This window comes from Epinephelus moara, chromosome 1, assembly GCF_006386435.1.
Source record: "Epinephelus moara isolate mb chromosome 1, YSFRI_EMoa_1.0, whole genome shotgun sequence".
NCBI classification, from domain to species: domain Eukaryota; kingdom Metazoa; phylum Chordata; class Actinopteri; order Perciformes; family Serranidae; genus Epinephelus; species Epinephelus moara.
Window position 1 is genome coordinate 25,938,413 of NC_065506.1, and position 13,633 is coordinate 25,952,045.

The window sequence follows — 13,633 nt, forward strand, 5'->3', positions numbered from 1 at the left end:
CTGCTAGCTCCTCGCTTGAACCGGAAGTCGAGGTCCGCCATCTTCTAGGCCATCCCAAGTCTCTTATTTGTGCAGCGAGGAGCTAGCGCTAGGAGCTAGCAGCAAGCAGCAAGCTTTAAGCAGCTACGAGCTAGGATGGTCGAGAGCTTCCTATCCGGAAGAGTTTTTCAGCTGAACGCCATGGCGTATAAATACCCGCCCTCTACATCTGGCACATTTGAACGAGATGGCAGAGAAACAGTACAAGAGTAAGTACCCGTTACATGCATTCTTTGCAATGAATCGCTGTAATTCACGTACCTACTTGAAAGAGTAATATTTCATGCAAGATTGTTATGTTGCAGTTAGGTTTCTTAGTCACAACCCGTTGCGTTGTTCATCGGACTGTCGGTGATGTGCGGCTGCTACGTGCAAAAGTGTGTGACCAGAGTCATGACGGCGGGGGATGGGGGCTACTGTTTTGGTCAGCGAATATAATGAGACTTGGGATGTACCCATAGTAACGCCAAATGCTGGCTCCGTTATGCAGCAGATCCAGTGGTGCTGCTGTCATCAGGAATGGACGTCGCTTCATGTGATGCTTCAGTGGAAAGGACGTCTCATGTCTCTTAAACCGACAATGCTCGCTCATCGCTCTTAGCGCTAGCTAAGGGGCTGTTTAGCCGGGGCTGTTTAGGCAGGAGGGGCTGTTTTAGGCGGGAGGGGCTAAACAGCTAGCAAAGTCGGCTATGTAAGATAACTAGCAGTAATTTAAGAGACTTGGGACGGACCCATAGTGTCCTGCCCGAATTAACGCTATGCTCTATTTGATGGAATGGTGCAGACATTTTAACATCAAGTATTTTCTCTGAAAAATTGGAATAAGCTGAAAAAGAATATTTATGATACTGCTGAATAAGATGATTTTAACAACCTCAGGGCTACTTAAAGGAAAACAAAAGCATTATGTTAAGGGATTAAAGGTAACTGTAATTTACAGGCAGGTATGTCTGCCACATCCATGTTTGTTATTGCCACTAATGTGGTTTGTCTTTTCGGTATAAGAAAAGAAGTCATGGCTTGAGGTTGTTTCCCATAGTACATGAAGTCATCTTTCCTGTTTTTAAATGAATACATATGCAATTTGCTTCTGTTTGAGAGTTTCTCATTGGAGCTCTTTGTTGCCTCTTGACCCATTGAAAATTCACATGTGGAAGTCTTGACTGAGTTAACTTATTATTCAGAGTTAGTTTTAATCATGTGCTTGTGTTATTTTGTTGCTCCCTGGTGTGAGATGCATCACACAATTTAAACATGAAATCAAGACTGTTAAAATATAGTGGATTTTAATTGACTAATGTTTTCACCTTTAATATACAAAGAAACAAGAAAAATCTCATCTGTATATAGACACTAACAGGGCTGCACTCAGTTTACTCTATTCCAAGTGTTTACAGGAACTGCAATTAAAGGTCCAGTGTGTACGATCTAGTGGCATCTAGTGGTGAGGCTACAGAGTCGACACTTCTCCCCTGAGTCAAGCTTGTAGGAGAACTACGGTGGCTGATGTAAGGACATGACTGGCCCAATCTAGAGCCAGTGTATGATTTGTCCAAGCTACTGTGGAACACGGCGGCCTCTGTGGAGGAGGACCCGCACCATATGTGGATACAAACGGCGAGGTGAAAACACAATGATTCATATTTTCAGGTGACCATAAACTAATAAGAACATAGTTATGAATATTATATTGCATTCCTGCCAGTATATTCCCCTAAATCCTACACATTGGACCTTCAATGTGAGATTACTTTAACTGACAGTAACTGCCCAACTGGGTTGGATGTATACTTATACTGTTCTGAGGGTTTACATTGAAGAAAATAAAGCAAAATAAAACTGATTCCAGACCTGCATAACACACATACACAATGTTTAAATGTTTCTTTCAGCATTTGTAACACACAGTGACTCTCCACTGAAACACTGCGGTAAACCATGCTGCTTCTCAGTTTGCAAGCAAGAACTGTGGGTGAGAAGTTCAGGCAGGACCTGACATTTCCAAGGACAATTTCTTGAAAGCCAAATTCGAGTGAGGTCAATAAAGTTTGCCGTTTGGCTAATTGACAGTTTTAGATCCTTTTCCAAGGTAAAAACTTTTCACAGTAAAAACAAGTAAATCACATGATCTAATGACCCAGTGCTTTGGCGGAAATCTTAGTCCAGACCTGTTCAAACTACATATTGGTGTTTTAATGATTATAGCTCAAGCTAAAAGCTTTTTATGATCCCTCCAGGGCTGGAAAATGTGATCCATCTGAAACAAACCACAACAAATCAGGGCTTGTATCAGCTATTGACCTCTATGGGGACAGCACTGACCATGTTACAACTACAACACCTGAGAGTTTTCTTCATTTCTTCTTCCTTCTTCCTTTCCTGTCGTTGTTGTTGTCAGTTTGTTTTTCTCTACTGCGTGCACTCTGATTGGTGCTTTCCTGCTTTTTATCTTTTGACCACTCCCTCTGCAGCTGCCGGAGCAATTCAGGAGTCAACATACCGTCTCTCACGAGGCGACTAGCCAGAGACCTGTCCATCGTCTCTTCTGAGCGTCTTTGTCCCTTTGGACCTCTGCTGTTGGTCGTATAATTACTACTGACACTTCCACTGATTCCACCTGTTTGTCCGTGCCTGCTGCTTGGCGTCTGCAGCGAGTCAGCGATGGCTGGATCAGTGGCTCTGATGAGACGGGTGATATTTTGGACGCCCTGTTGTATGATGTTATCGAGCTCCCGCTGGGTTTCCCGAATCAAGGCCGTGTCTGGAAACATGTCCATGAAGCGGTAGCTGTGGAGACAGGCAAAAATGTAACGTAAAATAGAGTTTAGAAATATGATAATGAAACTTAAATTAAATTCACTGCACCACATTTTTAGACACAACAAATATATGATTGCATGAAACAACAGCTGCCCATAATAACCCCATTTAAATGACAGGTTACCTTAACCAGAGGTAAAGATCCAACACATCGTGAACGGCTTCCAAGTGCACCAGGTCTTTTATGTTTTTGGGTGCGGACAGAGGCCAATTGACATGGCGACAGACCCAGTCAAATGTCAGGGGTTCGTCTCGGCTGAACTGACGGGCAAACTGAAAGAGAAACAAGATTCAAATCAGTGCAACAAAGCTGTAAGGACAGGACAGTATGTAAAGCTCAACAGATGAGCATATGGAAGGACTAGAGCTGTATCAGTTTGGGGTCACTGTGGTCTAACAAAGTATTTCATATGATCTGATTATTGAATTGTCAGGAGTTTGTCTTGCCTGTAATGGTTGAACTGTTACGGGGGGGGGGGGGGGGGGGGGTTGGGGGTCCTCTGCCAAGCACTGGGCATTACACTGAATTTCCACTTAATTTGTTGCCCCAACTCTGTGTGCTCCAGTGCGCACCTTGAATCTCAAAGGTTACATGTTGAGGACAGTAATTTAGTCTTGTTTTATTAGTGTGATATAACCATAAAGCGACAGAGCAAAAGTACAATCCCTGTACAAAGTATCCTCCTGGGGCGTCGGTAGCGTAGTGGATAGTGCCAGCGCCCCATGTACAGAGGCATTGCCTCGCTGCAGTGGTCGCGGGTTCGAGTCTGGCCTGCGACCCTTTGCTGCGTGTCAGTCCCCGCTCTCTCTCTGTCTCCCCATTTCACACACTGTCCTATCCATTAAAGGCAAAAGCCCAGATTTGCCCCTATGAACCTTGTCGTATTTATTTTTTACAACAATTAAATCACTGAATCAGTTTATGTTGTCTGACAAACAGAAAAAAGTAAAAATAAATAAAAGAAGCAGAAATGAGCTCAAATGTTTTGTCTTGTCTTTCACTATGTGTCTCGGTGTTGCTGCTGCTCCTCAAACTTCTTTCCTTCCTTGTCTCCCTCCATTTTTCTCCTGCCGTCTCATACCTTCTTCCCATGTCAACTCCTACTAATCCTTACCTTTAGGAAGGAGGTGCAAACAAAAGGCTGCTTCTTGTTGATGGGAGCGGTGCAGAAGACGTAGCGCGACCTCAGATTGAGTGGAATATGCTGAATCATATCAGCCAGGAACTTGAAGTCGTCAATGTTGCAGACGAAATACATACCGTCCACCTGAGAGAGGCTGACAAATATGTCCTGTGAGAAATGGATGGAAGGAGAGAGGAGTCACAAAGTTTGTCAGAGTGCGAATTCACCTAGACTTGAACATCTTTCTTTTGTGACATGTGGATGTAACAGTCAGAATTTAACTTGTTCTCACAAATCATACACATCTCTTAATTGACAGCCCTGTTTTAACCAGGTCCTTCTGTGGGATAATGTGCAGTGTCACTTGAAGCAATCGTCATGTCAAAATGGCTACACAAAGATGGCAGTTACCTCAGTTTACCTTCCCCTGCAGTCTTAGATCTCAATAATGCAACTTCAGGACTAGTCTAAAGAGGTTCACACAGCCCGACAATGGGGGCAACAGTCCCAAAAGTCCCTCCCAAAATTAATTCAGCAAATGGACACCTCAAAGAATTCAGGCTATTCTGAGGACAAAAACACTTGAATGGATAGCTGGCTATACTCACAACAAGGTTGGACAGTGTAGCATCAGGTAGGTGATAGGCAAACATCTCTATCTGCTCTGCTGTAGGATGGAGACCTGCAGTCTGAGACAGAGGAGGAGAGATAAACACAGTGAAGCTTGGTTTTTCAGAGACTACCTACGCATGTGTGTTCAACTGCAAGCTTGTCTGTAAATGATTACCTCTATGGGGTCTATGGATTGGCTGAGTATTTCCTTCAGTACAGGCAAATCATCTCTGTGCATGGTGGTGACTTCACCCTCTTTAAACTTGGAGGAGAATCTGAGAGATGTGACAAAGGAGACAGGTTTAACTAAAATTACTGCCTTGCCACCAACAAGTCAAGTTTACATCCATGTCTGTCCAGCACTGATACACAGGTCAGGGATTCCTAAAACCTGCACCAACCTGGCCCGCAATGGCTATATTGTATGTAATTTCCAGTAAATATCACAATATGAAACTTGTGGTTTCTGTTTAAAAAGTATTTTTTAAGTGGTTACAGTTTTGTATGATCTTTAGAGCAGATGATATCCTAGGGAGTTTGTTTACAAGGGTGCACAGCCGATAGGTACAGTGGTTTGTTTACATGACATAACAGAAGTGCATATTGGACGGATTCTGTGTGGACGGAGAGGCGCTTGCTTGCTGTTAAGTCACGGTGTTAGGCCTCGGCTACATATTCTCAGAGGGAAATATTTTACCAGACATCATGACCGCAGAGATTTAAATATGTCCGGACTTCAACAGATTTGTCCTGGTAAAAAAAACGGACAATGGAAACCCTAAACACAGCAGCACTGATAACAAAGCTACTTGCTGTGTGTGTTTGACAGGGATGGATAAAGACAGAGAGAGGGGAAGAGAAGGTGTAAGGTGGGCTACTGCACAATGTATATGTAAGTTGTTAATAACTTCCTCACTTAATGACCCACCTGCACGAAAAACAATATTTTCTAACAAGCTTACCCGAAACGCCTGACCAGTGGGTCGCCTCGCACATCACTACTGTTAAGTCTCATATAATATAGGCAGTGAAGGAATCTCTTTATAAAAGCACGGTTTCTCTGTCTGTGTGTGTGTCTGTCCCCTCCTGTCGCCCTCTTACGGGATTTCGTGGGGCGTGATGTTTTCTGTTCTCACCAGAAGAGGAAGAAGAAGATTCTCATGGACACTCATGGATACGCACACCCACGCACACTCGAATGATCGTGATCATGGATACGCGGCATTGCCAGGTAACTCACATTAACCACAGGCCAACGCATTACGGAAACCTGCTTAGCATTGCCCTCACTCGCATAGCATTAGCTTCAATCAACGGAACCTGCGTTAAGGCTTTTAGCGTCAGTCATCCGAACCTAACCTGTCCGCTAACTTCACCTGCGTTGACGATAGCTTCGTGTTGGTTGCAGAAAGTACATTGCACTTCACCACTCAGTTGACTGTTGTTCCATTTGTTTTTACACTTTTCCCAATGACAAAGCAAAAAGATACTGGTAGTGGTACTTTCACATTAGTGAAATTGGGTTCAGCTCCCTACAGTGTCATTGCTAAAAGCCAAACACAAGACATTACAACAACTTCATAAACAACAACTGATTAAACATATACACCTCAATCTGTATCCATATCAATCGCAGACACATGTAGCCTATCGTCTTTCTACTGACGCCTCCTTACCAAAATATATGCTTACTATGGGCACTGCACTAGTTTAATAAAAGGCACTAAGTGATTTTTTTTGCGTGTTGAATAATGGCCAGAAAGTGTTTTTGCAGAACATAATGATGTCACAGTTGAGTTGACCTTTGGATTTTGGATATGAAATGTCACTACTTCATCATTTTATTCTGTTAGACATTTGCGTGAAAGTTGATCATTTTTAGTGTATGAATTCTTGAGTTATGGCGAACAGTGTTATTGTGAGGTCACAGTGACCTTTGACCACCAAAATCTAACCAGTTCATCCTTATGTCGGAGTGGACTGACAGTGGACTGGAGTGCCAAATTTGAGGAAATTCCCTCAGTGCGTTCCTGAGATACCTTCGTCACAAGAATGGGACAGACGGACGGCCACAGCTATCACTGGCACAGAGGTATTAAAATGTACTTGACAGAAACTGAATTTGCTTGTTAATATTGCATCCTCTCTCCCACCTTCAACCCTCCTGAACAGGGATAATATGAGTGAAAATGAGACTGACCTTCCCGCCCGGCCAGATATCTGCAGAGCTTGTGATGTGCTGATGGTCTCCATGTGTTTCTCCCCTTTCTCATTAATATTCGGCTTCATCAGACTGTTGAAGATGATACGCTTTATACTCCTAGAGAGAGAAAAGGGGGGAAAGGCAGACAAATGGATAGACATGAGCTGAACTAGTGGAAACTGCCAACGTAGCTACGAATTCAAAATTAGATTCTGGTTAAAGCCCATGTGTGTAGGATTTAAAAGTTTCTGACTGTAGCAGCCCCTGGTGGTGTTTGACGAACATGCAACAGCAAACAACAGACTAACTGTTTTACTTATGACCTCTTTTGGGCTCTTCATGGTATTACAGTGTGCATGATGGTACTTACAGGTTAAGGCCCATGCCAATAGCATCTGTAGCAACCAGTATCTTGCAGGGGTCATCAGGGTCATTGAACTTCTTGGCCTGTGACAACTTGGTGCCTGCAGATCACAGAAGTCTGGAGCTTATTTACAGAAGTCTATCACACGAAAAGCTCAAATATTGGATGGTTAAAAGTTGAGTTTGAGCTGCAGCACAGATGAAGCCCAGTAGCATCTGCCTGACTTCCAAGACTTTATTCAAACATGACCACCTCCTACTTTAATAAACGTGCAGACGCTTCGTGGATGGAAACACACATTTATAGAGGTTTTATCTTTATCTTTGCAGCCAGTCTTTAGTCAGTACTGAGGATCAAGTTGACAGATTGTGTCTTTGCCTTACACACATTAATACATCTATCTATACGCCCTTCTCACAATCTCACCTGGAGGTAAACTCCCATAAATCACAGCACATTCCAGTCCTCTGGCCTCAATCTGTCTGCTTATGGAGTAGATGTCATTTTTACTGAAGCAAACGATGCAGTCTCCCGGTCTCAATTTGTCCAGTGACTCCACAGCGTGATCCAAGATTGCAAATGGGGTTAAACGCTGGTAGGTGTGGACCTTGAGAAAGAGACAGAGACCCAAATAAAATGATTTTAAAAAGCACTGAATAACATCAGTGACACGCTTCTCTTCCTGCTGCATTACACGTCACATCCTCACCTCCACCTCCTCCCCAGTGGTGTACATCAGCTCTCTGATGAAGTCTATGGCAGCAGGTTCCCCACATATGTGGATCTCCTCGGCACAGAGACCTAGAAAAACACAAAGATGTCAGCTGCGGCAGTTGGAAACATCTTATTCAAAATGAATGATAAAATCAAAAGGTACAAATGAAAAAGTAAAATGCAGACTTTGTGTACATTAGGGTTGTTAAAGTGACAAGCACTGGCACGATATTAGATTTTCACTACACGATTATCACGGCCAAAAGAGTTCACCATTTTGATATTATCACAATATCTTTACAAAATAAAAAAATAAAAAAATAAATAAATCAGTTAAAATAATGATATTAGTCAGATTCATCTTTAACACTGGTTTTTGTGCATTTTGTCCCTTTTTTAGCAAATTAATTTCACGCAAAATACGAGTGTAGGGAGGTAGAGAGAGAGTCTGTAAGCGTACAAAAAGAGCAGTTACACTTAATGGATAGTTAAAAGCACAACCAGACGGCACTGGGGGAGGGCGATTAAAGGAGAATGGAAAAAATGGACATGATTCAAGAGGAGCTGGATATTTTACACTGAATCACATGTGCATTATCAACATGATATGAATATTTCATTTTAAATATCACGGTTATCATCAATGATGATATATTGGAACACCTCTATAGATGACTTTGTACATATTTTGCCTAAAAATGTTGTGTTTGTGAGTGTGTGTGTCATGACATTTAGAACATTTTCATTATCATTGCTTGATCATCATAAATGCAACTATTGCAGGAAGAGCCCCATCAGTTCAACCTCAGGCCAAATCAAAAACAGAGTGAGACAGAGAGATATGACATACATGTGCGAGAAGTCTGTCTGTGTGTGTGTGTGTGTGTGTGTGTGTGTGACCGTATGTTTTAGAATGTGTGTTACAAACCCAGCAGCGCTCTGGTCCAGGCCCAGCCTCTGGAAGGATCTTTGATCATTTGAATTTCATCGATTACAGCCACCTCATCTGAAGACAGAGAAAACAAAAAAATCTGTGTTAAATATTCTATTCTCCTTGTTTTATAAATTAACACAAACATAATTTATAATTTCAATCAGTGCCTAAATTTCTACATGACCTGACGGGGGCAACATTCTGTTAGTTTTTGTGATTAGAAGAGACCAGACTCCACTTTTGGGGGGTCAATGTGAAAAGAAACAGCAGCAGTCAAACGTTCATATTTGATGTAGCTGACATAATCTGATAAGATACAACATAGTGTGATGTCCCACAGAGAAATGTTGAGTTTTCTGGTCATATTTTTGCTATGAAACTGAAATGTTTGCATGTGTTATGTTTACATACAGGGTGTGCTGACACTGCACATCTCAATGGTACAGGCTACATGACTAGCTGCTCGACCCTCCAAGTCCACGAAGGTCCTCTCCTCTCCAGTAACCAAGTCACATGGCACACCCTGTGAATACACACACGCACACATACACACATGGGACAACAGTAAATGGTAAATGGACGGTAAATGAACTTACACTTGTCAAGTGTCTGTCTAGTCTTCTGACCACTCTAAGAGCTTTTACAGTATTTATCACTATCACACCCACATTCCTACAGCTGAGGTGCCATCTGCTACTCAGTTTAAACATTCACATGCAATTTTGGGTTCAGTATCGTGCCCAAGGATGCTTCCATATAAGGACTGGTGAAGATGATAATCCACCGCCAATTAGTGGACGACCTGCTCTACCTCTGAGTCACAGCTGCTAACAGCACAGTGCAGTGACAAAGAGATAACAGATCACATCTTAGAAGTATAAGCAAAATTAGGAAATAGGAGACATTTTTCTTTCTATCAGTGAAGACTTTTTTTTTTACATATGTAGTCCCCAAGACCTTTAAAAACACTGATGTGTTAAAATCAGGGGAGTTTCACTTTTAACAACAAAGATAACAGAGCAAGACAAATACGTACGGCAGTGTTGCTCTTCTCAAAGATCTCGTGGGCCAATAGTTTCAGCGGCCCACAGTAGACTCCAGACTTAGCAGCCAGGTAGCGCTGGATGGCGTGATAGGTTTTACCACTGTTAGTGGGACCAGCGTGGAAAATCACCTTCCTCTCGATGGCACGAGCCTCAGGGTACCTGATGAAAACACACACACACACACAGTAATGTTGTGCAAGTTATGATACATGAATGCAGATGGTGACTGAAACCTACAGCCAGCACAGTTTGAAGGGACAGTTCATCCCAAAATCCCACCACAAGCCGAATGCCATCTAGTTCTATTATACTGTATCTGAGAGAAGATGGACATCTCTACTGCCGATACCTCAAAACACTCAGCAACTCACACCAAAACAATCTAGATTGATAAATAACACTACAGTTAAGAGGAAAAATATGTATTTCTGATTTGGGGGTGAACTGTCCCTTTATGTGAAGGTGTAATACCACTGTTGGTACCCACTAGGGATGGAAATAGAGAACCAGTTCCAGCTGAGAATCGATAAGGGTTCGTCATGCTCTGTAATACCTACCAGTTAGCAGGGACTCTGAGGTCTGAGATTTTTCTCAGGTCATCCATACAGTCCAGCATGGGAAAGATTTGCTTGGCATGACGCATAAAGTACGGGTAGATGTCATCTATATGACCTGGAGAACAACAAAAATTAAAGTTAATTAAAGTTTGAATTTGATTAATTAAATGAATATGATCTCTTTGAACACAACTCCTTCTTGAGGATCAATTAAAAGCCGACAAACCTGCTCCAGAGCAGATGTCACTGAGGATGATATGCAGATCTGCGGGGAGTGATGACATTTCCAGAGCATACTTTCTGAAGCTAATGAAGGCCTGGTGGAACAGACGAGCTGTATATATACACACACACACACACAGACACAAGAACACACATGAGGCTCACCAAACAAAGCATGCTGGTTAGATTTCTGTCTGCATCATTCTGACATCAGTGTCAAAAACTTCACAAGTTTTCAGATTCAACAGCTGCTCTCCACCAAAGGCAGGACCTCAGCACATGATGATCTAAGAACTTATCAGCGCAAATATGTCTCCAATATGTTTTATAGAAATTCTTCACTGTCTGTTTAATCAGAAATATTTTGAGTTAACTAGTCTTCATTTTTACCATAGGAGTTTATTGTTTCAATAGAGTAAAAGCTCTCTGGTTGATGACAATATTTATCAGGCCACAGAAGTGGAAATTTATTTTACAACAACATGACAAGTGGGACATGATTGTTCTTCAAACAATCTCTATAGAGAATGATGTTGAGCCCTGACAGTCTAATTCCACTGGCATAGGGTGGTGACATAACTGCAGCTTCAGCTTTAATCTAATAAAAGGAAATGTATATCTGGTCCTTTTCTCTTGTTATGTATGCGTCATGATATTTTGACTCGTGATTGATGTTTTGAATTTCTTTATTTTAAATTAAATTTCTATGGTAACATTTTTTTTTGTAAATTGTCCATTTATACAGAACTGTTTATCAGAAGCACTTCACAATTAGCAGTGAATTCAACCATTCACCTGCACACATACTGTATGACAGCAAGCTACCTTGCATGGTCCTGGCCTTGGAAGCAATTTAGGGTTCAGTGTCACTATATTTTGTTTAATAACATGCTGCATTTTAAAATCCTGTGGTCTGTCACACAGAACATTAACTAGTAGACAATTACATTTAGTCAAAACATTGGAGTTAAAATTAGGTGTTTCTGAAAACAATGCATTGACAACCTGAGATGGGGGGTAACTAGTTACATGTAATTAAATTACAAAGTAAATGTAATTGAAATCAGAATAGCCCATGTAACTAAGTTACAGTGACTCATCAAAATGTTGGTGATTACAAAGGGATAACATCTGAGTATATTCTTTTTGGTAGAAAGTTTATATGCAGAATACAAAATTCATTCTGCTGCTTTGCATCTTTTTTATGTGCAGTACTGTCTTCTCTTGGTATTGCTTTATTGCCCAGTTTAAAACGTGTCAGAGAAGAAATCAAATAATAAGATACATTAATGTGATGAAGTGATGCAAACAATTTAGTTAGTGATCCTTAAATTACTGCATTTCCAAAGTAACATTTCCATCACTGCTGACAACTGTAAAAAACATGCAGTTTTATTTCTCACCATCCAGGCCATGGTCTGCTGCCAGCTTCTGCATCTCCTTCCTCTTATAAAACCGGTTCAGGATTTTCAGAAGTTCACCTGAATCAGAGACAGTAAAGAGAGACAATAAAATAAGTTTTATATCTGTAATTAACAGCGAGCAATCAACACACACACACAGGCCACATAAGGATATAAAACAAGCGCTATCCAGTCCACTAGTGGCTGGCACATTTGCTTCACCCATCAGCCCCAATCAATGGTCATCTGTGTTTAGTGGCTGGTAAAAGTTGCAGTCACTTGCCATTTGGCCGGTAGACAGAAATAAGTTAATAGCACACCCTGCCTTCACCCAAACTCAGGGACCAGCCGGGGGATGTACTCACTTCTGTCGAGCGGCTGTGTGAGCTCTGCTCCCACACTCCCATCTGCCGAGGAGTCAGTCTTCAGAGACACGGGGACAAACAGAGAGGTGTCCGGGGGCTTTGGAGAGGAGCTGTTAGATGAAACATGTCTGCTACAAACCACAGAACCAGCCTGGTGTTGTTTATTTGACAAAACAGACCCAGAAGACACATAACAGTTGGCAGCGGTGATGCGGGCAGTCCGGGGGCTAATGTGGCGGTGAAGCCGAGAAAACAAATGCATACACCGATTAACTGACATCTCTGCGGGTCGTTTACACCCCTGGTGTTACGGGCTAAGGACAAAAATGTGCTATCGTCGCCCCATGCTGCTCAGCAGGTGTAAATATGTAGATAACACGCCACCGATATCACCAGAGGACGGTCAACAGTTTTCTCTTCCTGGTAACACAACGTGGGATAGGACCAGTCGCCATGTAGCTGCCCACAAATGTGCCTGTGCTAATATCGACCATAAAAAAATTTATATTCAATTTTAAATGATAAATTCTCACTTAAAGTAGGCACTATTTGTCATATAAACAGTTCAATCCAAGAATTGATTTTATTTTGAACAATATTCGCAAAGTTTGCAAAAATATAAACAAGCATAAAATGGACTCCTCTATATCGGAACCCGAAGATCGTCTATGCAACGATAATGGCTGCCTCACCATCTGAAAAAAAAGTCCCGCTTTTAGTGTGTCTTTGTAACATCGCCTACCCTTTAGTAACTCACTCTTTGAATGTTTCCTATGCCATACTTTCACCTGAGTTACTTTTCAGAAATGACTGTTTCCAAAAATGTACAGGATACTTTTAGGTCTATTTAGGTGCCATGATAAATATTATTATCTGTCATTCCATATCCTCCTCTCCACTGCACTAAACACAAACTTAAATGCAGCATTTTCCACAGGTTTAAGACTTCTTATGCACATAAGGGACTTGCTTCTCTCAAATTCTGGTCTCATATTTTTTTTTAAATTCGTGTTATCCTTTCCAAGATAATCCATCCACCAGACAGGTGTGGCATATTTAAACAGCTATTCAAACAGCATCATTACTGTACATGTGTGCCTTGGGCTGTTCGCAAAAAAAGGCCACTTTTAAATGTGCAGTTTACTGACACATCACTATGCCACTGATGTGACAAGTTTTGAGGGAGCGTGCCATTGGCGTGCTGGCTGCAGGAATGTCCACCGGAGCTGT

General features: G+C 41.8%; 1 protein-coding gene across 1 annotated transcript; it reads right to left on the bottom strand.

Moving 5' to 3' along the window:
* Window positions 1-1,304: 1,304 nt before the first annotated feature.
* Window positions 1,305-12,844, bottom strand: supv3l1 (SUV3-like helicase). The gene is made up of 16 exons (XM_050035814.1): window positions 12,404-12,844; window positions 12,039-12,116; window positions 10,640-10,747; window positions 10,414-10,528; window positions 9,847-10,015; window positions 9,222-9,333; window positions 8,805-8,882; window positions 7,872-7,963; window positions 7,589-7,769; window positions 7,169-7,262; window positions 6,796-6,915; window positions 4,771-4,870; window positions 4,592-4,672; window positions 3,975-4,151; window positions 2,984-3,132; window positions 1,305-2,826 (listed from the first exon to the last, which is right to left on the bottom strand). The coding sequence occupies exons 1-16, from the start codon at window positions 12,681-12,683 to the stop codon at window positions 2,394-2,396; spliced, it is 2,367 nt and encodes a 788-aa protein (XP_049891771.1). The 5' UTR covers window positions 12,684-12,844; the 3' UTR covers window positions 1,305-2,393.
* Between the last annotated feature and the right edge of the window lie 789 nt (window positions 12,845-13,633).

Coding starts and splice junctions, on each gene's coding strand:
- supv3l1 (XM_050035814.1), bottom strand. CDS start 12,683: ATGTCAGTTAATCGGTGTATGCATTTGTTTTCTCGGCTTCACCGCCAC. Junction 7,263..7,588: donor TTATGGGAGTTTACCTCCAG/GTGAGATTGTGA, acceptor TGTGATCTGCAG/GCACCAAGTTGTCACAGGCC. Junction 4,871..6,795: donor ATATCTGGCCGGGCGGGAAG/GTCAGTCTCATT, acceptor CACATCTCTCAG/ATTCTCCTCCAAGTTTAAAG.